Source organism: Paralichthys olivaceus, chromosome 5 (genome assembly GCF_024713975.1).
Source record: "Paralichthys olivaceus isolate ysfri-2021 chromosome 5, ASM2471397v2, whole genome shotgun sequence".
Lineage (NCBI taxonomy): Eukaryota > Metazoa > Chordata > Actinopteri > Pleuronectiformes > Paralichthyidae > Paralichthys > Paralichthys olivaceus.
The window spans coordinates 15,180,711-15,194,574 of record NC_091097.1 but is presented as its reverse complement, the minus strand read 5'-3'; the positions used below and the strand labels follow the sequence as shown (position 1 = coordinate 15,194,574).

At 42.8% G+C, this 13,864-nt stretch overlaps 3 protein-coding genes and 1 non-coding gene across 4 annotated transcripts; all 4 read right to left on the bottom strand.

Annotated features, from left to right (window-relative positions):
* Positions 1-1,024: 1,024 nt before the first annotated feature.
* On the bottom strand, positions 1,025-1,096 carry trnaq-cug (transfer RNA glutamine (anticodon CUG)). The gene has a single exon. It is a non-coding gene; the product is annotated as a tRNA-Gln (tRNA).
* Positions 1,097-2,255: 1,159 nt separating this feature from the next.
* Positions 2,256-4,563, bottom strand: LOC109639412 (parvalbumin beta-like). Its single transcript, XM_020102849.2, has 5 exons — positions 4,424-4,563; positions 3,783-3,849; positions 3,536-3,668; positions 2,824-2,933; positions 2,256-2,727 (listed from the first exon to the last, which is right to left on the bottom strand). Exons 2-5 carry the CDS (start codon positions 3,841-3,843, stop codon positions 2,702-2,704), a joined length of 330 nt encoding a protein of 109 aa, XP_019958408.1. The 5' UTR covers positions 3,844-3,849; positions 4,424-4,563; the 3' UTR covers positions 2,256-2,701.
* Positions 4,564-6,053: 1,490 nt separating this feature from the next.
* Positions 6,054-8,267, bottom strand: pvalb1 (parvalbumin 1). Its single transcript, XM_020102848.2, has 5 exons — positions 8,178-8,267; positions 7,280-7,348; positions 7,009-7,141; positions 6,595-6,704; positions 6,054-6,347 (listed from the first exon to the last, which is right to left on the bottom strand). The coding sequence occupies exons 2-5, from the start codon at positions 7,338-7,340 to the stop codon at positions 6,322-6,324; spliced, it is 330 nt and encodes a 109-aa protein (XP_019958407.1). The 5' UTR covers positions 7,341-7,348; positions 8,178-8,267; the 3' UTR covers positions 6,054-6,321.
* Positions 8,268-10,294: 2,027 nt separating this feature from the next.
* Positions 10,295-13,036, bottom strand: pvalb5 (parvalbumin 5). The gene is made up of 5 exons (XM_020102847.2): positions 12,907-13,036; positions 12,323-12,399; positions 11,148-11,280; positions 10,687-10,796; positions 10,295-10,456 (listed from the first exon to the last, which is right to left on the bottom strand). Exons 2-5 carry the CDS (start codon positions 12,381-12,383, stop codon positions 10,434-10,436), a joined length of 327 nt encoding a protein of 108 aa, XP_019958406.2. The 5' UTR covers positions 12,384-12,399; positions 12,907-13,036; the 3' UTR covers positions 10,295-10,433.
* Positions 13,037-13,864: the final 828 nt, after the last annotated feature.

Here is a 13,864-nt window from a genome sequence, read left to right as displayed (position 1 = left end):
CGGCACCACTCCTCCCCTCACCTCAAGGATACAGTACAGTAAATGCAGGCAGGCTGTAATGTAACTGCAACCTCTCTCTTTCTCCTTTCCTCCATCTCTTGCTGTCTCTGCACCCCCACCCCTTCATGCAGGTATCCCTTTTCAGGCAGCAGTCCCTATATATGACACGCTCATTTGATGCTCCTTGAAAATGTGCCCTCATCAATACATCTGAGGTGAGAAATTGTCAGTTCTGCTCCAGGCCTAGTCTTGCGTAAAATTCATGTCAGTGGCACTGGCACCGGGTTATCGAGTCACCTAATGGATCTTCCCATCTGTGCGTCTTGAGGGGGCCAAGAGTTTGGCGCACGGGGGTCAGTTAATCTCCATTCAAATGTAATGTAACCTCAAAAACACATCATAGCTGCTCATCACTGAATGTCGCTGATGCTTTATAACCTTCTCGTTGTCTTACGGTGACAGGGGGTTGGAGGGGGGGGGGGGGGGGGGGCAGCCTCGCGGAATTGCTTTGTCAACTGTGCTGATGAAGAGACCCGAGGTCACCCTCTGCTGTCTGATGGTGATGATGATGCATTACGCACAGTGTCCCAGGTACATGCACGAGGTACGGGGATGCAGGGGGGGGGGGGGGGGGGGGGGACACATGGAGTTTGATCATTTTGTCCCATTTCGTCGCTGTGTTTCTCTGAGGAAGCCACAGAGCTACACTCTGTCCATTTGTCCAGGAGTAACATAATAAATTCAGGGTGTCTTTTCTGAGGGCATCTGTGGCCCCCAGCGAGTCTGACTCACAGAGAACTTCAGGGGTCATTAGGCACATCCCTGGGAGAGAGCTCACTGCAGTGGCGCATGGGAAAAAGCTCGTTCTCTCGCCGGCAGGTCAGATGAATGTGTGGATGAAGAAGGAGGAAGAGGAGCAAGACAAGGCCACATGTACAGATGAATAAGTGTCGTTCTCTTATAGGTTTTGCTTTGTTCATAATGTGGAGAAGAAACTTCGTCACAGCAAAGTAGAATAAGGAACAGGTCCCACCGAGATTTGAACTCGGATCGCTGGATTCAGAGTCCAGAGTGCTAACCATTACACCATGGAACCTTCATATCACTGACCAGGTCACCACCTCAACTGAACAATGATCTAGTACGACTAGTATGAGATAGTACGACCCGTTTCCTCACTTGAATGGTTACCAGTTTACAGCGCGAGGGAATGAGGGATTCCTGGCCCTGGCACAGCTGCGCTCTCGCACGCGTTCGTGAGTGACGGGAAACGTTAGTCTGTTTCGGTGTCACGACACGTGCGTAAAGATCCTCTTAAACAGTATCTAAAGGTCTGAAGACAATCCATCGAGATGCGTATATGTGCGCGTGTTGTATTATAGACTATAAATGTGTGGAGAAATCATTAAGGTATTAGTTAAAGACCTTTAGGAAGTAAGAATTAAGGATAGTGCTTTGGGCATGACTTTTACGCACTGGATGCGTACGGCAGCTGTGTGTCGATCTCTTTGCCAGATTACAGGCGTCTTTCATTATTGAATAAAAGCTTGTATCTCCGGTGGTTTGTCTTTGTCAGCCTTTCCTGAACCTAATCCCGGTGCCAACTTGTTAATGGGGCCCCTCAACAAGTGATGTGTGATCGTCCTCTGTGAGGTTCTGGTGCAGGCGGACTCCTGAAGAGAAACTCTATCATCTGCTCCAGACTGTGTGTGAAGAAGAGGCTGAGGACACCGGATCGAGGGCGGTGGTGCGAGTCTACCCACACCCGGTGCATGATGTCATGCGCCATGTTGATACCTCGTGGACTATACTGTTACTGGGCAATCACTTATTCATTTACATTTGCTAATGCCCTGTTCGAGCCTCGTTCATCCTCATGTAGAGAGGTCCAGAGGAGGGACTGACATATATCGTATTGCTCATTTTCTCTGCAAAGCATTGGAACACGTGACATGTTCAGTTACATTCAATGGAATTGGAGATCTTGTTTTTGTTTTGTGTCTTAATTTGGTTTGAATTCAAATAGCTACAAAGCAAATGAATATCTTATTTTTTAATCCAAAAAAATCCCCAAAAGGCCCAAACTACCTGAAGCGAGGGAATCCAATTAGATCTAAAGTGTTAGTGTATTTTTTGACTTGACGTCTCTACTGATTGTCTGTTCATCTGGTGTTCATGGACGTTACTCCATCTAGTGGCTACAGGGTGGAGCTGCATGACGAGAGAGAGAGAGACAGAGAGACAGAGAGAGAGAGTGTGTTTGCATTGCTTTCTTTATTTATCCATTATTGTCTATGCTTTTGAACACTTTCAATTTCATGGCAAATAAAATGAAATGGAAGTCTGTCACTCAGAATGTGTCAGATTATGATTTGGTGTAAATTGAGTGTGTATTGAGACACAAATCATGTATGAAGAATAAACAAAAGCAAAAAGAATATTTATTCTTTTTTTTTTTTTAATACCGTTCGTTCCTGGAAAGTGCATCATAGATTTTACAGTAAGCAAAATTCATATTTAAGACATGAACACAACCGAGCGACATTCACAATCATCAGTTTTGGACAGTGTGTTGCGTAGAGGAGGAAACTTCTCTGGAGCAAATGTATAAAAGTCATTTATATTCAGATGAAAAGGGGGGGGAGGTCGATGTGGGCTTTGTTGTTCCATCAGAGCTGGTGTTGTTGGTCAGTTGAACAGTTTATGGTTTAACCATGGCAACGAACTCTGCAGGGGGAGACAGGAGGAGAGACGCACAGCTGAAGCCAGCTCAGAGATCACACTGACAAATGTCTGAGGAATGTGAAGTGAGTGAGCACACACCTGCATCACCAATCTTGCCATCACCGTCGGTGTCGCCGGCCTTCAGGAAAGTCTTGGTCTCTGCATCGGTGAGAGCGCGTGCATTTTCCTTGAAGTTCTGCAGGAACAGCCTGAGGACACACAGAGGCGACTCTATTACTTCAGTTGTTCATTTCAATACCACAGACATATGGCCAACATCTTTATCAAGATGATAGTTTTCATCAGTGAGGAAGGTGTTATCGTCTACACAGTCATGATTTATTAGATGGAAATTTGAATTAACCCAGCAACATAATAATATTAATAATAAAAACTCCTCTGCTAGTTGTCTAAAGAGTAAAAAATAGAAAGTCCTTGTAAAACACGGTGCTGGCTAAAGATAGTTTGACCCTGTGATGCCCAGCACTACATTCCTACAGTCCACATAGGCTGCATAGTAAGAACAATACTACAGTTCCTGTTACTCACTGGACTTAAAGACACAGGCAGTGACACATAGCTGTCTATTGAAATAGCACAATATGTTAGAGTGCCATTAGTGTGACCTGGTGTGATTTGGTGCTATATGTTTATAGGGTGGTGTGTGTGTGTGTGTGTGTGCGTGTGTGTCTGTGTGTGTGTGTCTGTGTGTGTGTGTGTGTGTGTGTGTGTGTGTGTGTGTGTGTGTGTGTGTGTGTGTGTGTGTGTGTCTGTGTGTGTGTGTGTGTGTGTGTCTGTGTGTGTGTCTTACTTCAGCTCATCCTCCTCAATGAAATGGCTCTTGTCCTGGTCGATGATGCTGAAGGCCTTCTTTACGTCCTCGGTGCTCTTGCCGGTCAGACCACAGGTGGAAAAGAACTTCTTGTGGCAGAATGTGCCAGCGTCTGAAATCAACGCAGGTTGTCACGGAATAAAATATATAGAGTAGCTGTTTATACTCCAAATAGATAGGCCTATATACCACCACTCGGTGGGGGATTTTATTGTGTAGTTGTCACCTTTGCACTCCGCCAGGGCTGCAGCGATCTTGCTGTCATCCAGTAACTTTTGGAAGGCCATTTTGATCTGCAGGAATGAAACACAAGTCCTGATGATATTTTCGATAATGTAGGATATGTTACTGGGAGCCATCTCTTACACTATCACATATTGTTGATGATACAGATTGTGGCTCAGGTCCACATTTCTTTAAAATCCTAATAGCTTAAATAAAAATCACCTTAGACACCAAAATGAATCCCCATCATCATTGGAGCAATGACAGAAATATTCCCTGATAAATTATTTCAATTTGTATCAAATCAAAACATTCAGTCCATTTCTTTCGAATGACACAATAGCATAATGCGTCTCCAAATCCCATGTACAAGGCTAAGATAGTCAGCTCTGAACTTCCTACTGCAGCTCTACAGATGCTAAGAGGTCAAACCAGTAATCCAGTTGTTCTTCTCCTCGCAATAAAAAAAGAAAAAACAGAGGAAAGAGGAGAAAAAGAAAAAAGCATTTCTCTTTTTGTCAAGTCCTTATTTCACTGTAAATGTTAAAAATCATTAAAGTTTTGTCTAAGGTTGTAAAGCCTGATGCTGAGTCCTTGTCCGATCCCTGGATTGTGTTTTTTTCCGTTTTCGTTCAAACTCACCTCTGGTGTCTTTGCTTTGCAGAGTACAGATGATACAGACAAGACTCAAGTCGACTGCAGTGATCTTCCCGGTGCTCCTGGTGACCTTTTTATAGTTTCACCCCATCAAAATCCGAGGTATAAGATAACTGACACCACTGGGGAAGGGGGGGTGGCGAACATGTGTCCTGCAGAGAGCTGTCTATTTTAAGTTTCACAAATGAAGACGCTTAAAAGGTGCGTTTGAAGAAGTCTTTAATATGCACCGCTGCTAAGAATAGGCCCTTACACTGCTGAGGAGGACGAAATGGAAGTGCTGCTGGCAACATACAGCCATATCAAAGACGCTGGATACTGATGCATGCATTAGAACTGGTGTAAGTGGCTCTAATTGTTTGTTTTTTCCAGCTTTTGGTGATTGGAAGGCACTGGCTATTGTACTCAGGACTTGAATTTAAGCTTACTTTGTGTGTTTAGATATGATTTGCCAAATTATGTTTGATTACTAATATGAAATATGCAAAGGTAGAGGATTTTGCTATTAAGTTGTACTAAAATTGTCATTGTCTAATTATGCAATATTATTTGTTGTGAAATTATGGCTGTTTCTATAATTGTTTTTGAAATGAAGTTATTATCATGCTGCTTAGGAACAGAAAAGTTTTTCCAAATTTCAAACCACCACATTTTGACTAGCAAGTCAAAGTTATTGCACATATTCTGTGAATGTGCTTGTTGTTGACCTCTTCATTTAGGATATTTATTGCACAATGCAACTCTTTGTGATCTCGTTTAAAGGCGTAAATGTTGGTCAGTGCAGCTCAACTTGAAATGCTGAGAGAGCAGCTTTGGCCTGTAGGAGGCAGCACTGGACTGACAGTAGACAGCTGCTATTGAGTGTCTTGGTTGAGTGTTTAAACTGCTGACCTGTACTTTTAGGTCAGCAGTCTTAAGTGTAACAGGACTTCTTCAGAGAGGACAGTTTAACATGTCTCAGCAGGGGAAGCACAGGAGCAAATAATGAACAGAACAAAGCCAGTGTTAATGTGATCAGGGCCTATTTGTCTGATGAGCTGTTTTTCTGCGGATTAGGTTTATGTATTTCTACAGATGAAAATGTGGAACACTTAAAATTCAATTCTTTGCTGAGAACCACTAAAGATTTGCATCTTGGCAGCAGCTGTAACCTGCTAAAAGGTCCTGCTGATGCAACAGTGGCTGTTAATAGCCCTCCTGTTGCCACAGCATATCATCTAATTGACTACGCAGCAGTTGGTGGAGAAAAAGACCTTGGAGCAGCACACCTAATTACACTGTGTGTGACAGCTATCCATTGCAAACCTTCCTGGATCCAGGAAGTATCCCAGCAAAGCCCCCAGGGCCACCCCCCGCTGTGTTTGCCGGCCCCTGGCCTGTGTCCAGCCACACTGCCTCTCATTAACTAATTATCAAAACAAGTGTTGGGTAGGTCATTTCAACTGTCTCTCAGCGCCTTCCGAGCATTCAGAGACCCTGGCAGGTGGAAACTCATTTAGCACTGCCTCACCCTCAGCCCTTTGTGTTGACATGCAGTAGCTGCAGCTATGTGAAAACAGTGGGTTGTATAATGACAGACAAGATGACAGATTCAAAGACGACTGACCTGAACGGGTTGACTTTACACCAAAAGAGTATTTATTCCTGGTTTTTCACTCATCCTCAGATCCGCAGATGGTGTTGTACAGTTTGCACAAGTCATTTTTCAGAACATATAACACACCTGAATAACATTAACAGTAAAATATGTGTTCCATGTTGAGAAATATTCCGCAGGCAACTCATAAATAAGATATAAAAAATATTCTTTCAGCTGATGATTACTGAATCTTGCATGGAGTTCGCAGTTCCGTGAAAAGTGGTTGATCTTGGTCAATGGAAATTTATGCCTTTACAAGCGCAGCAAACTCTGTGAAAGTAGAATAAAACTGCCATTAGTAGAGAAGAAAATGTAATCAGATTATTATGTCATGAAGGTGGTGTGATGGATTCTGATTGGATCTATTCCATGACCAAAAGTTTGTGTGTGTGTGCAGATATAGAGAGTATGTGAGTTGATGTGAAGAATGAGGCTGCAGGTGTCAGGCACTTATGTCATGTCTGTCTTTGCTGAGATTTGTAGGAATGTAGCAGAATGCTCCGCAAGGAACTCTTACCATCGACTCCGATCTTGCCATCACCATCACTGTCACCAGCGGCGAGGAATTCCTTGGTCTCCTTGTCAGTGAGTGCTCTGGCACCAGCAGAGAAGTTCTGCAGGAACAGCCTGACAGGTGGACAAAGAAGAAGTTAAAATTGCAGCACGTCTCAGTCTGTATTGATTGAGACGAAATCATTATTCTCTTAGCAACAAAAAGATAATGTTTCTTTCGTACTGTCAATGTGTTATTGGACCCTAAAATTACAGCCCAGCTAAGCTAACAAGTATGGGGGTAAAGAAACTGTCCCCCCACTTTTTTTCCCCCTCTTAATTTATACCAAACAAACACAGTAATACTATATCTGCTGCATATTTTGGGCCAATGAGTCTTGAGTGTCAGCTGTAAGTGTCAAGTGCTGGAATGTCTTACTTCAGCTCTTCCTCCTCAATGAAGCCACTGCCGTCCTGGTCAATGACGCCGAAGGCTACCTTGACTTCATCGGCGCTCTTGCCGGCCAGGCCACAGGCGGCGAAGAACTTCTTGTAATTGAAGGAATCAGCAGCTGGAAGACACATTTTAACACCATTAGCACTCAGGAGCACGGCACAGACATTCAGTGTTGATGCAATATGATATTTGTGTAAAACTAAAAGTAATGTGACCAGTTAAATTTACTGAATACGAAGGTAGTGAGGCTCACCTGCGCAGCCGTCCAGAGCGGCTTTCACCTGACCTGCATCGAGCTTGGCGGCAAGAGACATTTTTTATTCTGAGAGAGAGGAGAAGAAGACACAGATTAGTGTGAGCATCACAAATCCTGTACAGTGGTCGTATTTTTGTGTTACAAATATCCTGCAGAGCTGAAATAAGGATGTTGTGCATCAGGGACATTCACACAGGCCAACTCTGAGGGCCTGGGACACCTGACTTCTGAGAGAGTTTAACCATAAAACATGTAAAAGCTTTAAGTCTGAGGGCTAAAATCATGCATCAGCTGGCAGACAGTAACCCCTAAAACTGCTTAAGGCTATTTCTGCAATATAGCTTCATAAGAAAATAAAGGTTCAGTCATTTTCACCATTGGAGAGCATCATATTCAAAGCCCTATGTTTATTGCTTTAATGAGCAACGTTTGCCCACTCAGCAGCAGCAGCAGCAGCAGCACTCCTGTGTTGTTGTGCTTTTTTATGGGCTACAGAGCTACTCTGCCCTCCGGATGTCTGACCACAGCAGCGCAGCTCTCACTCTCTTTATCCCAACGCGTTAAGCTGCTATGGCACTAAATAGATGATGCTCCCACAGGCCGAATTACGGTTATACGAATCACACAGCCGGGGAAACGAGATGATAATTTATCCGGTTAAGAGAAATAAAGTAAAATTGCGCATTTATCATCCACAAATGTTGATCCTTTGAAATCAAATGGCCACATTTCGTCCTGTGGTCCGAGTGGAGCTTGGCTATGCTGGTTCCATCTCTCTCCACAGTTTATAGTCCATGGGGGGGGGGGGCTCCTTGTCTGAATCCCTGTCCTCCCAGTGCAATCTGCCAGAGAAGACTGTGAAGCCTCCGCGAGGGACGCACAACTTCCCACTCACCTTTGAGCTGCGTTGAGGCGAGTGAAAACCAAGGCGGACTCGAGCGAATGCCCCAAGACCCCGATCCCTCTCTCTTATATATCCACGAGCAACACCATTTACAGAGCTTTGCGTCTCAGTATCAGGTACCAAGATGCATGGGTTTCGAAAAAATGTGTCTACTAGTCTGGTCCTATTTTTAGGCGAACAAATGAGGATGCTACCATGTGCGCGGAGGCCTATAGCTATAGACGTGTGGAAATCCGACCAGGCCCCGCTGCGCGCTCATTCCACGGGATACGTTGCACTTCTGTGATTTATGGATCCCATTTATTTATTTGTTGAGAATGCTGCGAGTTTGATCTGAGTGAAAACTATAAATGAAGGGAATGGGAATTGGGTGAGATTGCGGGCCACGGGTCACAATATCTATTTTTGATTCCAGGCCAGATGCTGTTCGCAGGAAATCATTAATTCACGGGGTTAAATGTCCAACACTTATATCATTGTACATATATGTGATCTGCTTTTAAACTCCTATTTAAACACTATTACTATAGATAATCTCTGTGTTATTACCAGGATACCTGCGTTTTGAAGTCTTTTCATACAGCTGTCCACATTGAATATAATTCACATATGTGATATTTAATCTTTAATAATTATCACCAGCTTCATTGTATCATCCTCTCTGTGGTGTGTGTGTGGAATCTCTGCACTAAAACTAATCTGGTTATTTCTCATATAGTTTTCTTTCTTTTTTTGAATGAGTTGATCTTAAACTTTCGGACTCAGGCTTTCTATTCTTGAATCTGAGGGATGGGAGTTGCGACACCGCCCTGAGAGGGATTCAGAGAGTGGATATGTGCAGCCCTGTGTCATTAGTTTTCTATACACCACATTTCCATATGGTTCAGCTGAACTGCACAGGCAGCGGGTAGAGCTGCGGAGAGGAGACACGAGCTCAGCGCCCTGCAGGGGACTGAGACTCCGGGGCCTTCACCGCCGCGGATCCCTGTCCTTAATAGGCAATGCACCAATCATTCATTCGACTATTTCCTGTGCGCGTGCGAACACGTGGACAAGTTAGCAATATGTTGACAACGACGCCTTAAACACAGCTCATTTTTCACTCGTTAATAACTGAACCCAGCGTCCTCCCCTCAGTGACTGATGGATGGGTTTGTGTGGCCTATATGACCTCTTTATGAATTATGCACCTTCAGACTGTTTCAATGTAACTTCCTTTAAATCTAAATCTCAGAGACTCGTCTGACATGTGTCTGCTCTGTGTATGAAAACTATTTCCCATAATTCCGGGGGAATGTCTCTGCTCGGTCTGCAGGAATTCGGAATCCGTCCAGCAGAAGGCAGTACTGGACCTAATGACGAGAACGTGAGGAATTTCTTGGACTAACAAATGCGCACTGACATGTGAAGTAGATTCCTGTCAATCTAAAATGCAAAATTCCGCCAACGATTTTCTTAAAAATCTGTGAAATCAGGGTTTAGACTTGTCCCCATTGCAACAGCTCTTTTGTTGGATAAGCTCTGAAGCTCTGTTTCCCACATCATACTGTCCAGTCATCCTCCTCCAGATCCTTTCCATGTGTTGAGTATAGCTGAGCGATTTCAGGCACATGGCATTACTTACATGTACCTTAATATTTCCTATTTTACACGTTGCTTTTTGTTAATAATTTGAGCAACTGCACTCAACAGATTTCACTTTAATGAAGAACACCAAGAACCAGCTCTCTGGTAGATAATGAGTGGTGAAATAGCTCTAATGAATTATCATCTAATCTTATCGGCTATCTGTTAATATCATAAACAATGCAGTGAATGATAAAGCTCAGACTGCATACTAAGGATTAAGTGAAAGTGAAAGCCTTTATATCTTGATGTGATTACGATCCCACCATAGACTCATAGGAATGAAATGAGACCCTTTATACATTCTTTATAAAAATGACAGCAGACAAGGATTTCACATCTAATAAATACATTTATTAATCCATCCCAGGTACCTGATTCACCAAACACACACACACACACACACACACACACACACACACACACAATGAATATGCAGCTCTCACCGTCTGTCCACCAAACATCTTATACACACACATCAACAAGGAGAGCAGCAGGCAGGGACAGAATATCTGAGGTTCTTCACATCAAACCATCTGGAGAGTCAGGAGTCATTTTGAGAAAAAAAAATCCATTGTTCAAAACAGGGAAAGACTCTGATGTCACATGCGTTCATTGTCTTTATTTCAGGAGGTCACAGAACTCTGAGGAGATCAAAAGAAGAGAGAATTCAGTTTTCTGCAGGTAATATTTCAGTGTTATGCAGCATTGTGACTAAACAAAGCAGAAATATCTGCTTGTTTTATTGAGGGCTCAGTTCTATAGTTGGTTCATGTGTGCTTTTCATCAACTGCAACTTCAGCACTAAGTGGTGGACAGCTCCTCTGTGCAGCATGAACAGCATGTTTTCTCGTGTGTCACAGGCAGCACCCACCTTCCATCCCAATCTTGCCATCGTCGTCCTTGTCTCCTGCAGCCATGAGAGTCTTCGTCTCAGCCACAGTCAGCTCCCTTGCCCCCGGAGAGAAATTCTGAAGGAACAGTCTGATGGGTGAAAAAAGAAAAGAAAAGAAAATGTAATCAGCGATAAGTTCAGACTTAAATTAACTTGGACCTTATCTTTTCTGATGGTGTTTCTCCTGTTCCCCCCGGGCCTTTCTGAGATGTGGCAATCACCCTTTCTATCACTCACCAGTCCTTCCCCATGGATTACTCAACTCATTCATAGTCAAAATGCTTCTCCATTCATGACAACCCTAACCTTTGCTTGAGGGCCATCACAACCGAAGCACAAACAATTCCACACACCGTTTTGTGCCACCCTGCAAAACACACACACACACACACACACACACACACACACACACACACACACACACACACATCCATCCTTACTTGAGCTCCTCCTCCTCTATGTATCCGCTCATGTCTTGGTCCAGGACCGTAAAGACTTTCCTTCCATCTGCCTCAGATGAGCCGGTGAGTCCCACTTGTGCAAAGAACGACTTGAAGTTGAATGAGCCTGGAGCTACATGGGAAAATAGAGAGAGAGTGGGGGAGAAAAAGAAAAAGGGAGCAGGAAAGACAGACGTGGAAGTGAGAGGTCAATCACAGAATGACAAGAAAGCAAGAATGGCGAGGGGCTGAATAGAGATGTCGCATTCACTCTTTCGCTCAGATGACTTTCATTCTTCTTCCAATGACATTTACCAATATAGACCCCGCAGCGCATCACTGTTTTATACAATACCCAGCTTTGTCATTATGCTATTGAAACAGTAAAAGCACACTGAATATTGCCCGTGGCTATACTATAAACCTAAATGTTAAAAGCCCTTTGCTTATAGAGCTGAAATTCTGATCTAGAATAAGTTACCTTCAAGTAACTGAAAATTAATTGCTGACATGCACCCACTGCATGAGATATTAAACGATTTACACTGATTTTGATAAGATATTGAAATAAGGGAGGGTTGCCTTGAAAAAAGTGGTCCCCACTTTCATAAGACATTTTAGTTTTCTTCCACTTTTTATTGTAAGTTATAAAAAACCTGTTTATATTGATACATGCAAAAAGTCAAGATAACAAAATACACCTGAAAAAGTTTTAATGTCACTTTGCCTAAAACATTGCAGGGTATTCTTGAATAAAGGGCATGTAAGCACTGACATTTGATTTCCATTGGAGCGGTTGAGTGAAATCTGCCCTGTCATGCAGATATAATTGCTTGAGATAAATAATTAAGTGCTTTGGGATGTGAGGGCAGTATAACTCATGTGATATGGTCTTCCCTGTGCAAACGCTCAACATAAACACTTTGGTATCTGGGTGGTAACTCTCCTCCTGCCGGATGGCTGCCAGGTTACCTGCAGGCCCCCTGTGAACAACACATCATACAACCATCCCCTGTGGGAGTGGGTTTAACGATGCCTGTGTCTCTTGCTACAACATGTGAGAGGATGTGCAGTGAATTCACTTATTGCATAGGATGTGTTCTTGTGTTAAGGATCAGATGTGTGTAAAGTATGTGTCTCCCTGCATGTGAGTGTGTGCTGCATGTCTGACTCACCTTGACAAGCCTGGACTGCAGCCCTGATGTCCGCCTCGCTCAGCATCCCTGCAAATGCCATGGTCCTCTGTGGCAGCCTGAGGGATATGCACACACACACACGGAGGAAATGCAAAGTGATGGTAAATGAAACTGGCACAGGTGTTTCCTTCTGTCAGGTAAGAGTCAGAAGCCAGTCGAAAACTTGTGGATAGATTAAACCTTGTCATTACTCTGTGCATATAGTCTATCAGCACTATCTGACACTATGGAGCTGAGTTGTACCTTTAATCGCACACCACACTAACCAAAGATCGAACAGTGTAGACGATTCTAAGTTGGAGCAATTAATTTACTGTGACTTAAAGCATAAGAAAACTGACTGATGGTCAGAACCTGCTTTTCTACAATGAAAGTTGTTGCAACTTAAAGGAGCAAATATAAAGAGGGATGCACGTCTTATTCCCCCCCCCCCGAGTATTTTTCCCTCATGTATTGAAAAAAAATGAGACGCTCCAATAGATAGCCTTCACGCAGGACTTCCAGCTATCATCACACAAAAAATTTGCTCCGCACATGATTTTGCAAAGAAACTTGGTACTCACTGTGTTTTTGATGAGGTTTCCACGCTCTGAGCCTTTGATCTCTGCCTCTCTTGCTTTGTGCCTATGAGCCACCTCTTGCAGCTTCGTGATCCAGAGAGCAAGAAGCAACCTGACGTATCTGTCCTCAAACCCAGGGAGATTCCCCCCACGCAACACAGGATGCCTCCTCCTCCTCCTCCTTCTCTTCCTCCTCCTCCTTCATCAGTTAATCAGAGCAGATAATTTTCTCACTCGTACTGTTGTGCAAAACATTTTGACCTGATAGAAAATTTGATTGTAATAAGTATCCTTCCTCTTATGTTTTACTGCTGCAACAGCAACAACCACTACTCACAGTCCACAATGTAATTCTTATTAAAATCTAAATTGTTATTATTCATGTTGATAAGGGAATAAAATCAGCATGTTCAGGTAATGGAACATATATGAGTAGATTAGATGAGGATTATCACTACTGTTCTAACTTTTAGAATTAATTGTATCAAGTCATTTCAAAAAAAATATTACAGTAGGTAAACTGTGCAGACACATGAATATTATATTATATTATATTATAAGTCAATATTCACTGTGCTATATTCATTCTGTCTGTGGAATATAATGGTTCATGTGAATTTCATTCACTGCTCATATTTTCTCACTGCACATATTTTTTCAGTTTTTATTTTATCTCATATTTTTTATTCCATTCACTTTTTTATATATTTTTTATATATTCCTTACACTTTAGTATTATTATCCTTAACCTTAAGTATTACATGGTACTTAACGATGGTACTTAACTTTTGACTCTCGCTTCTGTGATATTGTAAATTTCCCCAATTTGTATGTATAATAAAGGATTATCTTATCTTATCTCTTGTGTGCAAATACGTCACCTCATAAAATATCAGGTGCCTCGAGAATGACATCAAACGCCATAATGTCTTATTTTCAGCTATTATGATAAAAAAACGTT

What these genes read in the sequence shown, in the direction of transcription:
- LOC109639412 (XM_020102849.2), bottom strand. Translation starts at nt 3,843, where the DNA reads ATGGCCTTCCAAAAGTTACTGGATGACAGCAAGATCGCTGCAGCCCTG. An exon ending in ATTGAGGAGGATGAGCTGAA is followed by an intron (nt 2,934 to 3,535) that starts GTAAGACACACA and finishes GTGTGTCCTCAG; the next exon opens with GCTGTTCCTGCAGAACTTCA. An exon ending in TGGCAAGATTGGTGATGCAG is followed by an intron (nt 2,728 to 2,823) that starts GTGTGTGCTCAC and finishes CTCCCCCTGCAG; the next exon opens with AGTTCGTTGCCATGGTTAAA.
- pvalb1 (XM_020102848.2), bottom strand. Translation starts at nt 7,340, where the DNA reads ATGTCTCTTGCCGCCAAGCTCGATGCAGGTCAGGTGAAAGCCGCTCTG. An exon ending in CGCTCTGGACGGCTGCGCAG is followed by an intron (nt 7,142 to 7,279) that starts GTGAGCCTCACT and finishes TGTGTCTTCCAG; the next exon opens with CTGCTGATTCCTTCAATTAC. An exon ending in TGGCAAGATCGGAGTCGATG is followed by an intron (nt 6,348 to 6,594) that starts GTAAGAGTTCCT and finishes CTACTTTCACAG; the next exon opens with AGTTTGCTGCGCTTGTAAAG.
- pvalb5 (XM_020102847.2), bottom strand. Translation starts at nt 12,383, where the DNA reads ATGGCATTTGCAGGGATGCTGAGCGAGGCGGACATCAGGGCTGCAGTC. An exon ending in TGCAGTCCAGGCTTGTCAAG is followed by an intron (nt 11,281 to 12,322) that starts GTGAGTCAGACA and finishes TTTCCCATGTAG; the next exon opens with CTCCAGGCTCATTCAACTTC. An exon ending in ATAGAGGAGGAGGAGCTCAA is followed by an intron (nt 10,797 to 11,147) that starts GTAAGGATGGAT and finishes TTCACCCATCAG; the next exon opens with ACTGTTCCTTCAGAATTTCT.